The sequence below is a fragment of the Mauremys mutica genome, chromosome 5, assembly GCF_020497125.1.
Source record: "Mauremys mutica isolate MM-2020 ecotype Southern chromosome 5, ASM2049712v1, whole genome shotgun sequence".
NCBI classification, from domain to species: Eukaryota; Metazoa; Chordata; order Testudines; family Geoemydidae; genus Mauremys; species Mauremys mutica.
In genome coordinates, this window is record NC_059076.1 from 101,281,429 (window position 1) to 101,301,063 (window position 19,635).

General features: G+C 41.5%; 1 protein-coding gene across 6 annotated transcripts in view; it reads right to left on the bottom strand.

Annotated features, from left to right (window-relative positions):
- TBC1D1 (TBC1 domain family member 1) overlaps nucleotides 1–19,635 on the bottom strand; it is a 192,101-nt gene that overhangs the window by 18,537 nt on the left and 153,929 nt on the right. For all 6 annotated transcript variants that reach the window (XM_045018773.1, XM_045018774.1, XM_045018778.1 and 3 more), the window contains 3 exons: nucleotides 16,711–16,869; nucleotides 4,453–4,697; nucleotides 3,723–3,882 (listed from right to left, as the gene is read on the bottom strand). In XM_045018773.1, coding sequence (XP_044874708.1) covers nucleotides 3,723–3,882; nucleotides 4,453–4,697; nucleotides 16,711–16,869 — 564 coding nt within the window. The remainder of the gene's footprint in view (nucleotides 1–3,722; nucleotides 3,883–4,452; nucleotides 4,698–16,710; nucleotides 16,870–19,635) is intronic.

Below are 19,635 nucleotides of genomic sequence, written 5' to 3' on the forward strand. Positions count from 1 at the left end.
ATCATATGCTCCCAGGAGTTGCTGTTTTAAGAAAGCCACCAAATATTGTGAGTTTCAATGCTGGACTTGTGCTTCTGGGAAACAACAATGATTTTTAGGAGGTGGTTTTAGTCTCACATGCTCCTCTGCTGTGACAAGACCCTAGTTCCACATAAGTCATTTACTTATCTCAACCTTTTATTCCACTGTAAATTCCTTGCTTTTTAAAGCTCTATAATCTTCCAGTGGCAAATTAAAAGCAAAATACATGATATGCAAATCTATATATTGAGGAGTCACAAATGTATTAGGTTGGGCATAAACTAAAAGCATGTGTCTTTTGTGTATCTGCAGTCAAGCAGTTCACACAGGATCATACTGACACATGATAATTGATAATACAATTAATCATGGATGATTGAAAAGAGGAATGTTGATTATAAACTCAGTGCATGACACTTTGATTTTCATTCCAAATTCCTGAACAGAATTATTGTCAGTCAGGCTAGCCTGTTTAGAACACAACCTTGTTCCCTGATTAGGTGCTGTGCTCACCATAACTAGCTGTGTATCAAAAAATGCAGCAAATATAGATTTTATCTATATAATTTATTCTATCATTATCACCATGGTATCTTCCAATTCCATATTTTTCATTAACTTAAACAGGAACAGGACTATTCTCCTTGAAATACATATTTATTATTTGCTTTTGTATTGAAAAAGAGACTGATTAGAAAGGTTAGGAAAGTGGTCATTTTAATGCATGAGTAAATCATTGCACCTTGTGTGCTTGATCCCTCAAATCTATTTACCAAGATAGGAAATGAGAATGATTAGAGGTACAGAAACAACTTCCATACAAAGAAAGCTTTAAAAGGTTGGGAAGAGAGGAGACAAATGAGAGGACACGCTAAAGATATATGCAATGATGAAGAGCATAGAGACGGTAGACTGGTAAATAGAAGTGCTCATTCTCATAAGAAAAGATCATGGGGACATTCAATGAAATAGAAAAGCAGAAAATTTAAAACTGATAAAGGGAAATAAATACCTTTTCATGTAACATGCAGTTAGTATACGGAACTCACTGCCACATGATATTATTGAGGCCAAGTTCTTAATAGGATTTTTCTTTTTAAGGAACTGGATATTTACATCGATGCAGACAATGGGTAACAATTTTCAAAAAAGTGATACAGCAGCCTAAATCACATTGGGACTTAGGTGCTTTTGAAAATTTTACTCAATAGCCAGAGTTAAAATAGCATCACCCAATCTCTAACTAAATGTTATTTAGGAAGAAACTTTCCCTGTGGAGAAGTTGTCCATAACTGTGACTGAAAGGTTTTTTGCACCACTTTCAGAAGCAGCTGGCCCAGACAATTTTGGACTCAAGCATACTGGAGTATGTGGACCACTGGTTTTACAATAATTCCTATGCTCTGAAAACAATGCTTGATTGTATGTTTCTCTCGATGTGTTTCTCTGTACTGTGAAGCTAATGTATTTCTAGGATATATAGCACCACTGTACTATACTGTATCCTGGGCTCTTATATGCATCAGCTCCTGCCTATTGCCTAAGCAAGTGGCTCTCAACTTTTCCAGACTACTGTACCCCTTTCAGGAGTCTGATCTGTCTTGCATACCCCCAAGTTTTACTTCACTTAAAAACTACTAGCTTACAAAATCAGACATAAAAATACAAGTGTCATAGCACACTCTTACTGAAGAATTGCTCACTTTCTCATTTTTACCATATAATTACTAAATAAATCAACTGGAATATAAATATTGTACTTCCATTTCAGTGTACAGTATATATAGCAGTATAAACAAGCCATTGTCTGGATGAAATTTTAGTTTGCACTGACTTCACTAGTGCTTTTTATGTAGCCTATTGTCAAACTAGGCAAATTATCTAGATGAGTTGATGTACCCCAGGGGTACGCGTACCCTTGGTTGAGAACCACTGCCCTAAGCAAGCAACTAATCTGGTTGAAATAAGTCATTCTTGTTGTTTTATTAACTTTTGGCCAGTGTATTTGTTCTTAGTGAGGCAAGTCATTCATCTATGCGTGGCTCCACTACAGTGATCCAGGCAAAAACCACACTTTTTATTTCAATATATAGGTATAGTTAGTTGAGCCACCCATTTATGGGTATACTGATTTAGTCATGTATCAGAGGTGTAGCTGTGTTAGTCTGGATCTGTAAAAGCGACAAAAGAGTCCTGTGGCACCTTATAGACTAACAGACGTATTGGAGCATAAGCTTTCGTGGGTGAAAACCCACTTCGTCATGCATCTGACGAAGTGGGTAGTCACCCACAAAAGCTTATGCTCCAATGTCTTATTTAGTCATGGGTCACCAATTGCCTGGTTTTGAGTATGCATTCTATTGTATTCCTAGATCACTGTTTGACAACACTGGTCTTGTTCACCTAATTATAAAATGTTAGGCATATAGCTCCTAGAATATCTAGCTCCATATTTATTGGGAGATATTGGAAAGAGAAAATGCTGATGAAAGAGATGGACCACAAGTTCTAATACAAAGGATCAAAGAGATTTATCCAAGATTCAGAATGATCTACCTGTTGAAGTCAGGGTGGAAGCAACATACAGAAAGTCAACGGATCTACACTACCGCTTAAGTCGATGTAACTTATCTCATTCAGGGGTGTGAAAACAACACCCCCCGAGCGATGTAAGTTACATCGACTTAAAACAATGTCCACACCACGCTATGTTGTCAGGAGACTGTCTCCTGTCGACATAGCTTCCACCTCTTGTGGAGGTGGAGTAATTATGCCGATGGGAAAGTGCTCTCTCATCGGCATAGTGCATCTTCACCAGATGTGCTGCAGCACTGATGTAGCACGGTAGTGTAGGCTTGCCCTAAGGTGTAAAGAGAAAGACAGAGACTTACTCCCCACTTGTACACAGCACTCGGTGATGTCACCAAGAGGGGATGAGAGGGAACAGGCTCTATGAGTTCATTTATGCAAGCTAAATTGAAGGGATGGACAAAAATCTAACAGTTACTATTATAACAAAGGGACACCAGAAATAAGATATGAGAGGATTGGTGCATATGGAATACTGGTGAACCTTGAAAATATATAAGGAATCAACAACATCAACAACAGATGTAATGCCTGCAAGAGAATGGGCAATGATGGGTCTGGAGTCAGGCAAGCGGAACAGTGTAAAATCTCAGAAAGTGTCTGACCAGATGTTAAATGAAAAGATTAGATCCCTACTGAATACTTCAGGAGCAAAGCAGGCTAAAGTTAGCACTATTATACAGCATAGAACAATGTTGATATAGCCTCACTGCAGCAATGCCAGCATTCCTTTGTGAAGGGGAAGCCTCGGACACTGCAGAAGTGGGATTTCCAACTTAATGAACACAGGAAAGCTCAGTAATTGGGAAGTATAATAGCACTCGGCTGAAATGAGAAGAATGAGGCAATCCAAAGAGAAAAAAAAAGTTAATAGAGGTGAAGAGACAAGACAGTCAGTTTCAACCTTCTACTGTCTCTGAACAGCATTTTGCTATAAACTCCACACCTTCACTTCCTATAAATTGACTTTTGTCACTACACAATACATCAGTGGAAGGACCTATTCATCAAAAATAAGATAAATATTGTCTTAGGTGTATGAAACAGGCTGGACCCTGTAGCAATGCAAACACAGTTTCAAGAAGACCAGAAAGGTATTTTTATGCAGTTACCGAACACTCTGGCAACAAATCCCAGGGGAAACTGAGAGGCAAACATGGTCAGAAACCAGGGGGCAGCATAGAGACTAGGGCCAATCTCATGCTCCTCCAAGTGATTGTAGAGATCTCTATGGTAATCATGAAGAAGTCTGGAAAGTTGATACATCTGGATCTGCAAAGAAGAGAAAAAGAAATGAAGAACTGACTAAGAATAACAGACTAACTGAAAGTTATAAGAACAAAGCTCATGCTACACTTTCTCATGAGAAAGAAGGAGTGAAAAATATCAACCAATTAATGTTCAAACACACTTATAAGAAACTAAAGTAACCTGGAGCCTTTTCAGTGACTCAATGGGTAGCACTTCATGATTGCCCACATTAACCATCCCTCTCACCCCTAAGCTGGCAGAGGTAATGCTCCCTGTTTCAGAGTTCCCTGTATTTTCTCCCTACAATAGCAAACTATGCAGGGGTATCTGAAGACACACTTTCATACAAGGGCTACTTGAATGTAAGTTAGTCTTAAGCAACAGAGTTGTGTGTGTTTTTCATAATTTCCCCATTGCCTCTCTTAAACTGAAACATAAATCTCTTTAAGATCGAATCCTCTTTATAGCCCCCTTCTCCTCTTTCGTGATTCTGCATTGGAGTCAAAAAGCAGAATCTGACAATCACATCACTAAAAATTATATTGCTATTATTAGCAGCATCCTTTTTACAGAGGCATAAAAAACAAATACCTGTAAAATAGTCATGTCGGGACGATACTGTTTCCTTAGGCCCATGTCAAACATAAGAAACTTCAACATCTTAAAAGCATCTTCTTCAGTCATATGAAGCAGCAGAACTCCTGCTACAAAACTAAGGCCCTGGCAATACCCTACTTCCGGATCCAGAAGAGAATAGGCCTTCAAAATATTGTAGAGTGACAGCTGCCCAGCTCCCAGTTGTGCTGAGAAATAAGGATGTGTTGGAAAGGTGCGTCCTGTGAAAACAACTGAGGTTAGCAATTCAAACTTTAAACAAAACAAAACAAGCTTGCTAGGTTACCAAGTTAAACAATCTTTTTAAGTCAACTTTCAATGCTGACATTATTGAGTTTATTATGTAAGGCAAAGAGAGCTTTTGTACCTTAGAAATATACATATTTTTGTAATTTAAAAAAGACATGGCTTATGGACAACTGCTGGGGTCCAAATAAAGAAGTCTTAGACCAATGTTCAGCTATCTGGGCCAGATTCTGATCTCAGTTTCTCAATCATAAATTGAAGTCAGTGGTGTAAACTTCAGATTTACAGTGATGCAATGATAAGAATCTGATCCTCTAAACCTAAAGCAAACAGGACCACCACTTCCACCCTCTACTCATTATCAAGGAAGTTTTAATACTTCTTTTGTTCCAGGGCAAGTGAAGTGTCTTTTGTAGTTGCCCACTTGTTAAATATCACCCCACCCTTCAGCTTCTGGAATGTTGCTGTACTGCTCCTGCTGGAGGTGTGCTGGCAGATACCATCAGGGCTCTTGTTTCAAAAAGACAAAGCCTGGGGCTGGTTCTTCCTGCATTCTGGTTAGTGCTCTGAGCTACCAAATGAAAAACCTGCATTTGATTATTTCTGAGTCTGGTCTCATGGCTGCCAAGGCTGTTAAGGAATTGAGCATTGCAGAGGCAATGCGATTAGCTTCCCAAGCGAAAGAGCAGCTTGCATTTTTCTGCAGGGACTTCTTTGCCTAAGCTAGGAGTTATTCTAATACATTCTTATGAGAGATCCACATAGCCTCTCTCTGTCAGCAGCAAAGCCCCCCTGTCAGCAGTAAGGCCCCCCCAGCACAAGTCATTCAGAGAGAAGGTATAAATTGCAGTCTAGAAAAAATCCAGTACAGAGGGGGGTCCTGAAAAAGGAGTGGGTGTGGTGGAAGCAATGTTGCTAATCTCACTATTTGGTGTATTTCTTAAAGCCCTAGCTGCTGATGGAGTCCTGTAATTAGATGAAAATCAGCTTTTCCTTAAAACAAAAAAATTTGGGGCCCTCATAACTGCAGAGAAAAAGCTTAAATATGTGACCTAAATGCACCCTTAAAGGCTCAGATACTAAAAGGTAAATAAAAAAGCTCTAAATTTACTTTTGAAAAATATTGATTTTTAAGCTAATGCTTGAAGTTGATAAGTTTGGGAGGAGCGAGAATACTGCAGGCATTTACCTCTGAACATGGCACATCCCTACACTCTAGCGCCAAAAAGCCACAAGCCAACAAGCTCAGCAGGAGAAAAAAGTGAATGTAAATCCAGTTATTTGTTCCACATTCACTTGTGCATTCTGAGTCAGAAATCTCCCATTGACTTCAACAGGCTTTGGATCAAGTCCCATGAAAGGCAAGATATAAAAGTCATCTTAACGTTAAGTAGACTGATTTTTTTTTTAAATGTACCGAAGCTACAAACTCCTAAGAGTTCTGTAACTGAAAGATGAGACCAAAAAAATCCTCTAATTTTTAGTTTATTTTGTTCATACACAAAGTGCTGTCAAATCCACAAGCAAGACAATCTCAGATTATCCCCCTTAACTAGCCAGTTAAGACTTTGGAGGATCAGGACCTACATCAAATGAACCTCGTGGCTCTAAGGTGAGCAGAGATTCTCATGTGTAAGTCTTTGCAGGATTGGCCCCTCAGTTTGTATAGATACTTCACAGAACAAGAGGGAAAAGAAGTTTTTAAAAAACCCAAACAGGAAAATGTGATTAAAAAAATAATTTAAAAAAATGGCAGAGAAACTGAGGCAGGTGCAGTACATAATTCTATATTTTTTTAATTGAGCAGAGTGTAAGCTCCTTGGGGCAGGGACTGATTTTTTTGTTCCATGTTTATACAGTGTTTATACAGTGCCTAGCACAATGGTCCTAGTCACTATCACAATACCAACGCAAATACATTTCAAGCAGACAGTGATCATCTGATGGTTCTGATAACAATGGCTATACCACTGTACAATTAAGTATATCCCCAACTTCAGAATGAGACACAAATATTTAAATATTTATACTAATGCATAATCACAACAGGATGCTCCAGCTGAACTGTATTATATTGATTCATGGCAGCTGTGCTGTCACTGCAGTGTCTTCAGTGCCTTGCAGCACACTGGGCATTGTTTAATACAATTCACGTCCTTTTGAACCTTGTTTTCTTAGGCAAGGTTAACATCAACAAGGATTTGTCTTTCTTCACGACTCCAGCTCTGACAAGGTCAGATTCCAATGCCCTTACTCATAGTTAGCTGTACTTTTCAATTCCGTGAATTCATTGGCACTTCTTGTGCTGCTCATTAGTCTTAACTATGAGCCTGGCTGTGCACCTGCTCAGGAGTGGGGGCATGAACTACTCACATTGCCAGCTGCAACACAGGGAGGGAGAAAAGGCCAGCATCTTCCAGTGGGCTGCTACTGCATGTGGGCAGAGCATGGCAAGAGCCATGACCCAGCAATACCAGGAGAGATAAGCTGGAGTGCCGATGAGAAGCGCAGTCAGGAAAGTAACAAATACTTTCCTCATGGACAACCAACCTAATTCTCAATTACTGAGGGACAATCTCCACTTATTGATATATTTTGCTTTCCACAACCAAATCTCTGTACGACTTTTCATGAGTGATGTACCCGAGTATTCAGATTCTAATATCTAAACTGTATTGTTAAATCTATTCACCTAAATTTGGGTTATTGCTGATTATGTACTCTATGTATCCTATGCCTTGAAAAACAAACTCTGTATTTGTGGGTAATCTAAGCACTATACCCAGATGTACAGACACTCTTTTGTCAACCTATGTATTATATAATTTTTTAAACATTAACTTTAATAAAAATTTTAAGCTACATGTTGAGAAAATCCCTCTTGTCCTCAGAACACACAGGTTCCACCAAACAGCTATGCATTCTTACACAAGAATTTTTGAAGATCTATTTCAGATAAACGTATCTGATAGCCTAGAGAAATGCTAGTTGAAACATGCAAATTCTTTGTAACTACCTGTCTAGCTGTTGCTGCTTGCCTGTTCACAACATTTTTTTTTAACCTCCCTCCTTAGGAGTATTTAGTTTTCTTGGTTCATCTTATTAAAGTTTTAGGGCTTGGTCCGTCCTTCAGATACCGCTTTCTCATACAGCTTGAAAACGTTAACGACTTAATTTATGCAAAAGTGCACAATTACTACTTTTGCCAGGACACGCATTTGTTTTATATATCTGAGCACATAACTGAGACCATGAAGAGACAGTGTGTGCACACACACTTTTATTAGCATGGGGCAAAAGACCTGTAGGCTACTGAACCATCAAGCCCCAAAAGTCTGCTGGTGAGCCATCTTATGCAATATTGACTAACTACAGGAAATGCTAGCCAGACCTCCCTCCACCCCTACCCCCCAAAAAAACAAAACAAAACAAAAAAACTTCATACTATGAAGCTGACTAGCCAGAGTAGATTTCAGATAAGATCACTGAAGCCTATATTCCCTTCTCTATTCTTAGCCTATCTGTGTCACACTGGGGCATGACCCAGGTACCCCTTGGTGCCAACTGGCAGAGGAAACAGGGGTTGCACAGGGTTTTAGAAGGATCCCCTGGGTTGGATATCTGCATAATATTTCACCAAAGGTGGCATGTGAGGTCTCTACCAAGAGTCAGTTGCTCACTGGTCGACACAATCATTGTGAGATGTACATATAGACAATCCTTAAACAGTTGGGTATCTATACTGAAAATTATGCTCTTAAGATCTTAGAGTTAAGTCAGGTCACTGATAGGTGACATACCTTGGAAATGTTCCTGTCGGACAGGATATAACTGACACATATAGTTGGTCCAATAAAAGATATTACCACAGCCATCTTGTTTCTCTAATATCCTGATGCCGAGTGGCTACAAGACTGCATACACCTATCTCCCTTTCTGGCCATTTGTGTATTGTATGTTTCACAGTGTATGCTAATTTGCAAACTGATCCAGGTGCAAATTGAGAGATTGCAAAATTTACAGGAGAGGAAATCTACAGCAGAGGATCTCAACCTTTCCAGGCTACTGTACCCCTTTCAGGAGTCTGATTTGTCTTGCATACCCCAAGTTTCACCTCACTTAAAAACTACTTGCTTACAAAATCAGACAGAAAAATACTAAAGTGTCACAGCTCACTATTACTGAAAAATTGCTTACTTTCTCATTTTTACCATATAATTATAAAATAAAATTGGAATATAAATATAAATATTGTACTTACCTTTCAGTGTATAGTATATAGAGCAGTATAAACAAGTCATTGTATGAAATTTTAGTTTGTACTGACTTCAATAGTGCTTTTTATGTAACTTGTAGAATTAGGCAAATATCTAGATAAGATGATGTACCCCCTCTGCGTACCCCTGGTTAAGACCTCTGCGTACCCCGGGTTAAGAATCACTGATCTACAGGACCAAACAAACAGTAGGGAGCTGCCCTGTTAATGAATCCAGACAAAGGATTGGTGTGGTACATCTTGGAGTTCAACGAAACACCTTCACCTAGGAGGCAACTGACAGCATGCCTACCTCATGGAAGAAGGGTCATAGCCTGCCTGCTATAAAGCACTACAAGGATTTTGGATCAGCAATACTTGGTTAGACATGAGAGTATCTTGTTAATTAACTCTAGGCTCAGTCTAGAACATGTTAGGAGGGGTCAGAAGCTGGAAAGAGGTGTGGCGGGGGTGGGGACTTGGGGGAAGGAGTGAAATGGGGGCATGAGGGGGCGGAGCAGGGGCAGGAAGAGGTGGGGAAGAGGCGGGGCAGGGGCAGAGCAGGGGCAAGAAGAGGCGGGGCAGGGGCAGGAAGAGGCGGGGCAGGGGCAGGGCAGGGGCAGGAATTGGCGGGGCAGAGCGGGCTGGGGCCAGGTCGCTCTCTGCTGCCGGTGCCAAGTCCCCCGCTATCCCTAAGACCGCCCTGGACCCCACTGCCCCTTGAAGCATGGGGACCCCCAACACACGGGGCCTGGGGCACTTGCCCTAGTCTGTCCTATGGACAGCCCAAACATTGGTAGAGCCGGGCCCAAGTTCCTGAATATTGGTGGAGCATGGGCACCACAGGCCCACATAACTTGCTGCCTATGTGCAGAGGGACAGTGGGGCCTGTGAGGTCTAGAGGAGAGTGCTTGTGTGTTGCTTGTGGCCGGTGAAGATGGGGAGCTGACCCAGGGCAGGCACAGCCAAGGCTTCCTGATGCTAAGGATGGGTGATGCCTCACAACACTAGGTACTGCTGGGAAGCGTCACATTGGGACCATTCTTAAAAGTTATTAAAGGCAGATCAATGGCCACTGCTCAGCCAACAAGCTGTGCAACTGGAAGTGCTCTATATTCTTTTGCTTTTTTCTTATTTTTTGTGCTGCTAAATGTTGGAATGCGATAGGCTAATAACCCTCAGCACTGGCTTTGACAGAGCAGTGCACTGGGTAACACAAATATTTAAATACTGCAAGCAGTTGGTTGGCAGCCGTAGAAGTAATATCATGATCAAATCTACATCAGCCAAAAACCCTGCACAAAAATGTCCTCATTTTAAATGTGTTTTTGGCCTTTTACTATCAGCCCTAAAACAAACAGCTTTGTAATATAACAAAAATTATTTAGTCAGATTCCCTCTCCTTTATTAGTAATTAACCATCTCTCTCCACTTTTCCGAAGAATGCTAAGCTCTTTGTAGTAGATGCAAGTGTAGCCATCCACCAACTAGAGGGGAGAGGAAACATTCTTCTCTACCATATAACATCTGTATCACTTTAACTAATTCTAGCCAATTCCCTCACAGCTTGGTACCTGTGTAAGCTCACCTACCTCTGCTGAGGGAATTTACCTCTTTTCCTCACAAGTAAAAGCTTGTCTACACATAGAGTTGTTCAGGTACAACCCTAGGCACTAAGACAATCCCTTACAGTAGAACCTCAGAGTTATGAACACCAGAGTTACAAACTGACCAGTCAACCACACACCTCATTTGGAACCAGAAATATGCAATCAGGCAGCAGCAGAGACAAAAAAACAACTACAACAACAAAGCAAATACAGTACAGTGCTGTGTTAAACCTAAACTACTAAAAAATAAAGGGAAAGCAGCATTTTTCTTCTACATAGTAAAGTTTAAAGCTGTATTAAGTCAATGTTCAGTTGCAAACATTTGAAAGAACCATAACATTTTTTTCAGAGTTACAAATATCCTCCAGTCCCGAGGTGTTCATAACTCTGAGGTTCTACTGTATTTCAGGAAAGGATGTAAAACCTCCTCATACCCAACTACTTCTGGTGAAAGTCTGTAGTATATTTAAAACTGCCTGATTCTAGGTTTAAAGTATAGTTCATTCAGTTATACTCTCTATACAAAGAATTGTAGTTTGTCTTCCCACATGCATATTGCTGCCAAAGTTTACTGATTTTATTAGTCTCAAACACAATTTTACCATAATCCTTGGTTACTGGGGAAAACCAACCTAGGGCCCAATCCCACAAGGGGTTGAATACGCCTTTGTGCTGATGCAAAAAAATAAAAATATCCAATTGAAGGATCAGAATCTGAAGGCTCAGTTGTGCCCAACCTCTCAGAGAGGGCAAAGACTGTATACTCTATCGATGACAACTTCTATATGAAGAATTAGGCCATGGTCAACCTATTCCACACCAGCCAGTGATATTAGATAGGGGCAGAGGGAGAAAATGTTACACCCTCCTCAAGGATGACACTGCAGCCATGCTTTCTTGCCAATCCTGAAAGCATCGACCTTGTGTGAGGCACAGTGCCTCACAGGTGCTCTTGCTGGACTAGTGAGTGCATCTCCCTAACATGGGGCTGAGGTTTAATGCAGCAGTTTAGTCCCTACACGGGGGGGCTCCAGGCCCCAGCACACCAAGCACATGCTTGGGGCGGCATGCCGCGGGGGGCGCTCTGCCGGTCGCCGGGAGGGCGGCAGGCGGCTCCAGTGGACCTCCCGCAGGCGTGCCTGCGGCGGGTCCGCTGGTCCCGCGGCTGGGGTGGAGCATCCACAGCCAAGCCTGCGGGAGGTCCACCGGAGCCGCGGGACCAGCGGACCCTCCGCAGGCACGTCTGCGGGAGGTCCACTGGAGCCGCGGGATCGGCGACCGGCAGAGCACCCCCCGCGGCGTGCCGCCGTGCTTGGGGCAGTGAAATCGCTAGAGCCGCCCCTGGTCCCTACTGCTCTCAGCTAAATTACTATTCTACAAAAATTCTTTATTGTACTAATAATAATAATAAATATGAGGTCCACTAGGTTAGCTATGTGCTACCTCTTTAGGTTGACTAAACAACATCTAAAATGCTCAACGTGTATTAGTCATTTAGATTAAAGCAAAAAGTTGTACCGATTTTCCCTCAAGTTTTAACCAATTAACCAAATGACAGTTGGTTAGCTATTTACAATTCATGCCTTCCATAAATGACAACAGTTTCATTACAATTTTTAGTAATCGATCCTAATGATTGTTCTTTCATGGACCCGTGAAAAAAACCAAACCATAAACCACATTCTCCTTCCATAGTACTCTGAAATACAGGACCAGTTTATTCATTTATTGTTGTAGAATTCAATGCATGTTCTTTAGTCTTAGAGTTAATCAGGGATTACAACTGAGGAATAGTTGGAGTCTTATAAAAATAGATTAAATGTTTGTGTTTGAGACTGTACACTGCATTAAAACAATTATCTAGGAGGAAAAAGGAGAATATTTATGTTTTCAACAGGGCTACAGGCCACAGCATACCAAGCAATTATGGCTATGTAGGCAAAATTTTAATTGCCCTTCAGCCCCTAGCAGATTACTCCTGGGGGAATTCTGTGCCAAAAAATTCTGTGCACAATATTTCAAAATTCTGCATATTTTATTTGTTAAAATAATACAATATAATCAGGCCACTTTCAATTATTTTGGTAATTTATTTTAGCATATCTGTCAGCAAGTATTCCTGTAACAATACAGACAACAAAAAAGATTCAGGAAATGTTTTTTGACAAACATATTCCTTACTAGGCATAGTAATACTGAACTCTGAATACAAATTCATTTAAACTACAATACAGAAACGTATTTCCTGCACTCCACAAAACCAGTGCAAAGGCTTGGGGGAGGGAGGGTCAGGGGTAACAGAGGAGCTGAGGGACGTAATTGCTGAGAAGGAACCTGAGTGTGATCTTGGAAGGTTGTTGGGTGCGCATGGGAAAAGTATGCAACAGAGGTTTTTTTTGTGGAGGAGGGATTGTTAGGGAGTTGGGGAGCCTCCTCTGTGCAGATAGCCTCTCCTATTTAGTCAAGCACATCTGTCCTTGTATGTTCCTGCACCCTCCCATGTGTCACTGCATGCCCACTCAGCCACCGCTCCTCCCCCCATCCCCATGTGTCCCTGCATCCCCACTCAGCCACCGCTCCTCTCCCTATGTGTCCCTGCATCCCCACATAGATAACCCATCTCCCTCCAGCCCCAAATGTCCCCTCACACCCACTCAGCTACCTGTCCTCCCCCATCCCCATGTATCCTGCTCCCCCACTCAGCCAACCATCCTCCCCTATCCCCATATGTCCCTACACCCCCTGGTCCCTGCAGCCCCATTTGGCCCTGCATCCCCACTCCCATTTAGCCCCTAGCTCAATGCTTTCACCCCACTAGCTCCTGTGACCTCACCCCATCTGTTCCCACCACTAGCCCCTCCACTAGTCTACGTGACCCCCCTAGCGGCTCCTAATGCCCTGCTCTATCCATCCCCCCTATATCCCGTGCCTCTTTACTTGGCCCCACGGACAAGGAGCTGTGAGTAAGGCAGCTTCTCCCCCTTCCTCTCCATGGCTGGCTTAGCTTGCTGCCCTCTCTTCTGGTGCCACAGCAGCCCCTGATGGGCAAAAGGAGTAATTGCAGCACCTTCCTAGCAGAACGTATTTTCTGCGGGGGGGGGGAGGGGAGAGTAGTCTGTAGGGGACATGAATTCTGTGCATGCAAAGTGGCACATAATTCCTCCAAGAGTAATAGATGCCCCAAGATATCTGGGTTCCAATGAGGAAAGACAGCTAACAGTAAGGATAAGCCTGTGGCTGGGATCATGGAAGGTTAGGGACAGTCAAGGGAAACCTATCTCGGAATGGAAAAAACAAATCTCTTTTGGGTGGAAGGTATATACTGCTGGTGGGGAGGAGAGGCTGGAGTTGGTAGGGGACTACCGTTGAAAGAGGAGAAAGACTGCAATAGAAAATACCAGGAGAGGACAAGAAAGCAGCCTAACAAAGTTTGTGAAACAAAATGGCCGACTCATGAGTGAACATGGCTGGTATGCTGGTTGGGGAAGAGCATCGCTGCTGGTCACAGCTCTTAAGAGGTCAGTCTTGGCAATGCGCTGACATAATAGTGTTCAATAGGGATCCACATCGTAAAGAACACATGCTTCTAGGATTCAAAGTCTTTTGAGCTTAGACCTCTTTTGTGTTTTGGGGCAGAACTGTTATATTTTGGCAATTTGAGAGAGAGGAGTAATGCTGACAAGGACAGAGAAAAGGAAAAGAAAAATGAACTGATATGTATGAAATAATGTCTTTTGGGTGGCCAAAGACTGTCACCTTTAACTCCCTCTCACTCTTAATAAAATTAGCTCAAATCACTCCTCTTTGATCCCACCCTAAAACAACAGTTTCACACAATTTAGTCTTAGTATCTTGTATTTCACCCTGATATTATGAACACCCTGACAAGCTTTAAATGAGATACAAGAATGAAATGGAAGATGGGTACAGGCAAAGATTTTCTAAAATGTTTGCCTAAGGTTAAGCCTCCTAAATCCATAGTAACTGGCTTGATTAACAAGAATGCTGAACATTCAATAGCTCCCTATGAAGCCAAGGGCAACTGCTGAGTGCACAGCATCTTTGAAAGTCAGGCTGCTTGTTCAGGTGCCTAGATATGAATTTAAGAACCTAATCTAGGCTCCTCTTTTTAAAAACCTTGACCATAGTGTGACGCTGGCAGACCAGATGCCAGCTCATGCCAAGGCCTCAGGCCTCACTGAACACTTACAAATTCATAGCTGGAAACCTGTGTGTCAGCATTATCAAAATAAATGTTAGATGTTATGTTGATAAGAATGTGTTTAGTGTTTTCTGAAATACTTATAGGATGCTGCATGGTATTGTTCTCACTCAGCTATATCCCATGTTGTAAAGCGAAAGCAATCATTTGCATTGTAAACCTCTGTAACTTTGTAACTCATCAAACAGGAAAAAAACATTGTGTAATGAAAATGATAGTGGTCTGACAAGAAAATATTAAATTCTGTTCATTAAATGCAGATGAGCCATTGTATGGGATCAAAGATCAAAGACTTTAAGCACATTCGCCCTCCACATGAAGAAGGGACCTGTGTGGGAACTGTTGCTGTCAGTTTGGTTTCCGTGAGAATAAGCTAAAAATATGGACTCAAGGAAAAATTCTTCGTATCTGGAGTGTCCGGATCAGTGGTTCTCAACCAGTGGCCCAGTTAGCACACAGCTGCGGGTCCAGGGGTTGGGTCCAGATTCCCAGTTACCCAGCACGTCAGGGTTCGGGACTGCAGCCTGGCTCCGTGAACTCCGGGGCAGCTGTGCAGCGGGTGTCTGGGGCTTCCAGCTGGCCCCATTGGGTCAGGGGTCCAGCGGAGCCGCCCAGCCCCGTGAGCTCTGGGCAGGCGTGCCACAGGGGTCTGGTGCCCAGGGGGTTGGGCATGTGGGCAGCTGGCTGGCCCTGCACGGCGGAGGTTGGGGACAGGGCTGCCGCTGCCCTACCACCCGGTCCCTGCGGCCCAGGTAACACATTGTGGGCCACGATAGATAAGTTGAGAACCACTGGTCTGGATTCTAACAGGGCAGAATAACTGAACAAGAAGTTTGAGATCTCCAGAGTTACTCTGGGTAGCCCTTAAAGACTTTTAGAAAATGGGCAGAGTACTACATCTCTGCTGCCTTTTGAAATTACAGACTGTGACTCACATGTACATATATTTTTATCTGCTTTAACCTCTCAATAACTCTCATTCCTTTTTCTTAGCTAATAAATCTTTGGTTAGTTTACTATGGAAGTAACTTCAATAGTGTTGTCTTTGGTGTGAGATCTATGGTGCAAACTGACCTGGGTGAGTGACTGGTCTCTTGGGAGTCAGTGTAAACTGAATATTTTGTAATTGTTGGTGTAAGTGACCATTTATCACATAGTCCAGCTTGCCTGGAGTGTCGAAGGAAGCTGTCTGTATTACTTTGGGAGTTCACATTTGGTTCTGGGTTGGTGAAATCTAATGACAGAACATACCCCGGGTGGGGTGTCTGCCTTACTTTTTGACAGTCTGCCCGGAGGTTGGCATTCTGGTCGTGAGCCACTCCAGACAGCATGACACACAGTACTTTAGAGGAGAAACTGAGTGAGACTCAATAAATATCTTGCAAGATATTTGAATTTCCGTCAGAGAGAGTTGTTTTATCAAAATAAAATAAAACCAAAATAATACCCATTAGAACCAAACTCCTACACTTTTCCAAGTAAAGCTGTCTTAAATTAAAGGCAGCACTGAGGATTAGAAATGAATCGTACCTATTTTTAAACAAGCCTCAACTCTTACAAACAGATTTGATTCCCTGGCAGTTTCTATCCCATTGACTTTAGCAGCTCCCTGTCAATATCTGAAGTATAGCTGCATTAATCACATATACCAAAGTGCTTATTAATGCCCTATCTAATGAGAGGAGACTGTAGAACATTTCTGTATTTGAAATATGGATTTAATGATTTGCTAATAATGTGGAGTAATTATTTTCAATTATATCAGATTAAAATCACTTCTCACCCATAATCTATTATTAACCCAAGAAACATTTTTAATAGTTATTTTCTTTGTTAGAATTCTCCTGCTCCAAAGGTTGTGAAACTTTAGTTCTCATTTCACAATACTGCTGTAGACTTACCAAGGTCGATAAGTATTGCATGTTGCTGGGAAGTCAATTGTTTTAAGAGTTCTTTGTAGGGAGTGTCCTTTGGCTGCTGCTTACTTGGAAACTGATGTTTAAGATGGTATTGTTCTGCTAAAAACTTCCAGATCTCGCCCCTGTGATGACGTGGTACTCCTTGCAAGAAAGGGAAAAAAATAAGGCTGAGTGGGAAATACATTACTCTTCTAATCACAAGAGTTAAAATATGTCTCAAGTAAACAGTCCAGTAGAACCTGAGAGTTCTGAACCCCTGAGTTACGAACAACCTCCGTTCCTGAGGTGTTCATAACTCTGAGGTTCTAATATATTAGCAGGAATGAGGCTTGGAAGATCTGTCTAACAGAAATTATCTGTGACCGTCCAAGTTATACACCCCGTGAAAGACTATAGAAGCTGGCTACGCAGCAGGCCTACCTACTTGGAATTCAGGTTGATCTGGTTTGCAAAATGTACCCTCTTTCCCCCACCTGCCAAAGCATAAAAATCCTAACAGGGAAGGTACACACTGGTCATGGGGTTGGCCTGGCAGCTGCATAAGGGTGAAATTAGCATTATGCATTCATTTTGAGAGAAAAGCACCATTAACAAACAGCTACTGTACCAGTTTCCTTACGCAAGTACCAGCCACATAGGCCTCTAAGCAACCTAAGACTGTCAAACTGTGAAGTTACTTGTCTTCTCCACAGCTTTCCAAGCTGAATTACACAACTTAAAGCTTTTGGCTGGAATTGATATAGATTACTTTCTAATACCACAAACTGCACTGTTGTCCTTCTGGTTGGCACAAGGTACAGTGCACATGTGTCCTATTCCTACTTCTGCTACAGGCTTGCTGTGTGACTTTGGGCAAGTAACCATGTTTTAAAGCCTCACTTTCCCCATCTGGAAGAGGAGATAATGCTACTTTCCCAAATCACCTAGGTGATGGGAGGCATAATTCATAATTACTTGCAATGCACTGAAATCTATAGATAGAGAAGTGCAAAATATTATCATAACTAGGGCCCTACGAAATTCACGGTCCATTTTGGTCAATTTCATGGTCATAGGATTTTAAAAATCAAAAATTTCATGATTTCAGCTATTTAAATCTGAAATTTCATGGTGTTGTAATTGTAGGGGTCCTGACCCAAAAAAGAGTTGGGGGGGGGCCACATGGTTATTGTAGGGCGGGCTGCAGAACCGCTCACCTTACTTCTGTGCTGCTGTTGGTGGCAGAGTTGCTTTCAGAGCTGGGCAGCTGGAGAACAGTGGCCACTGGCTGGGATCCCAGCTCTGAAGGCAGAGCTGCTGCCAGCAGCAGCGCAGAAGTAAAGGTGGCATGATATGGTATTGCCACCCTTACTTCTGTGCTGCTGCTGGTGGAGCACTGCCTTCAGAGCTGGGCATCTGGCCAACAGCTGCTGCTCTCCAGCCACCCAGCTCTGAAGGAGCGAAGAAGCAAGGGTGGCAATACCGCGATTCTCCCCTAAAATAACCTTGTGAACCCCCTGCAACTCTCTTTTAGGTCAGGACTCCCAGCTTGAGAAAAACTGGTCTCCCCGTGTAATCTGTATAGTATAGGGCAAAAGACCAGATTTCACGGTCTGTGACGCGTTTTTCATGGCTGTGAATTTGGTAGCGCCCTAATTATAATGGGTCAGGCTGTGTTACTATTCAACATGAGTAAAGGTACTTTACACTAAGAAGTCAATAGGACTACTCATAGCATAAGATTCTAGTCAATGCAAATAAGGATATTCCAATCTAGTCTTAAATGTGTTGGAATCAAGGGTTCAGTGTTAGAGTAATCTATGAGTTGTGGTTTTTATTGTTTCTTTTGGTAAATATTTAAAACATAGGAAGAGTTCAATACAGCAGGTCAAAATTAACTCAGTTATCAAATACGGGCTGAGTGAAGTCAGACCAAATTTTTTTTCTTTTTTCTTTGGGGGGGGGTGCGGGGGAATGCAGATTCTGCTACACTAAAACAACTTTTGTCAATTTCACTCAATTGTTTCAATTGGGGGAAAAACCATGTTTTATTTTTTTATATTTGTGAGAAAAATTATTTTTATTAAAAACAGCTTTGTGTTTTGAGATTTCCTGTAATTTTATTTTAAATTTTTTTTTAAAAAATTGAAAGGTTGAAATCAAAGATTTTTTTTTTAAACAAAACAAAATTTTCCTTGACTTTTCAGAATTACCCGTGAACAGAAAAAAATCTGTTATTGGCCTAGCTCTAGAAGAAATATATATGAGAACAATTTTACAGTACTTCCTTACATAAAAACTAAAACGAATAAGTATTTTTCTGATATGTATTTTTAATAGACCATTGTCATCTCCAGATCTTTACTTTATAATGAAACTCCAGTAGGAACAAGTTAAGAGCAAAACTGATATTTGAAGCAAAACCACATCACAATGTACAGAGGGAGTGAGTATTTTCACAAACTACTTTCAGTGTTTTGAACTTGGTTACTGAATAAAAACACATCAAATGGTGTAAACAGGCTTTTGGATTCACTGAAGGAACCAGATTCTGTTCTCAATTACGCTCCTGCAATTCCATTAGCTTCAACTGAGTGAATAGGTAACTGACAGTAGACTTTGGCCAACAGTATACATCTATTGCTACTGTATACACCGTTATAGATCAATGAAATCCCCTTCAGGGCAAAATAGTTGATAAATTATTCCTATATCAATTATATCTGTGCACACTGCAACATCCACATAAACAACATACCGGTATTTAGTCCAGCATTTCCACAATTGAAGATATTTTGTATTTAGATTCTATTATTGACTAAGACTCATACTGGTTGAAGAAAGCAGATAAATATATTTAGTATAACAGTAAAAAGTTACTAGAAAAAACTCATTCTGAATTAGGATTTGGTGTATAATATATGTTTG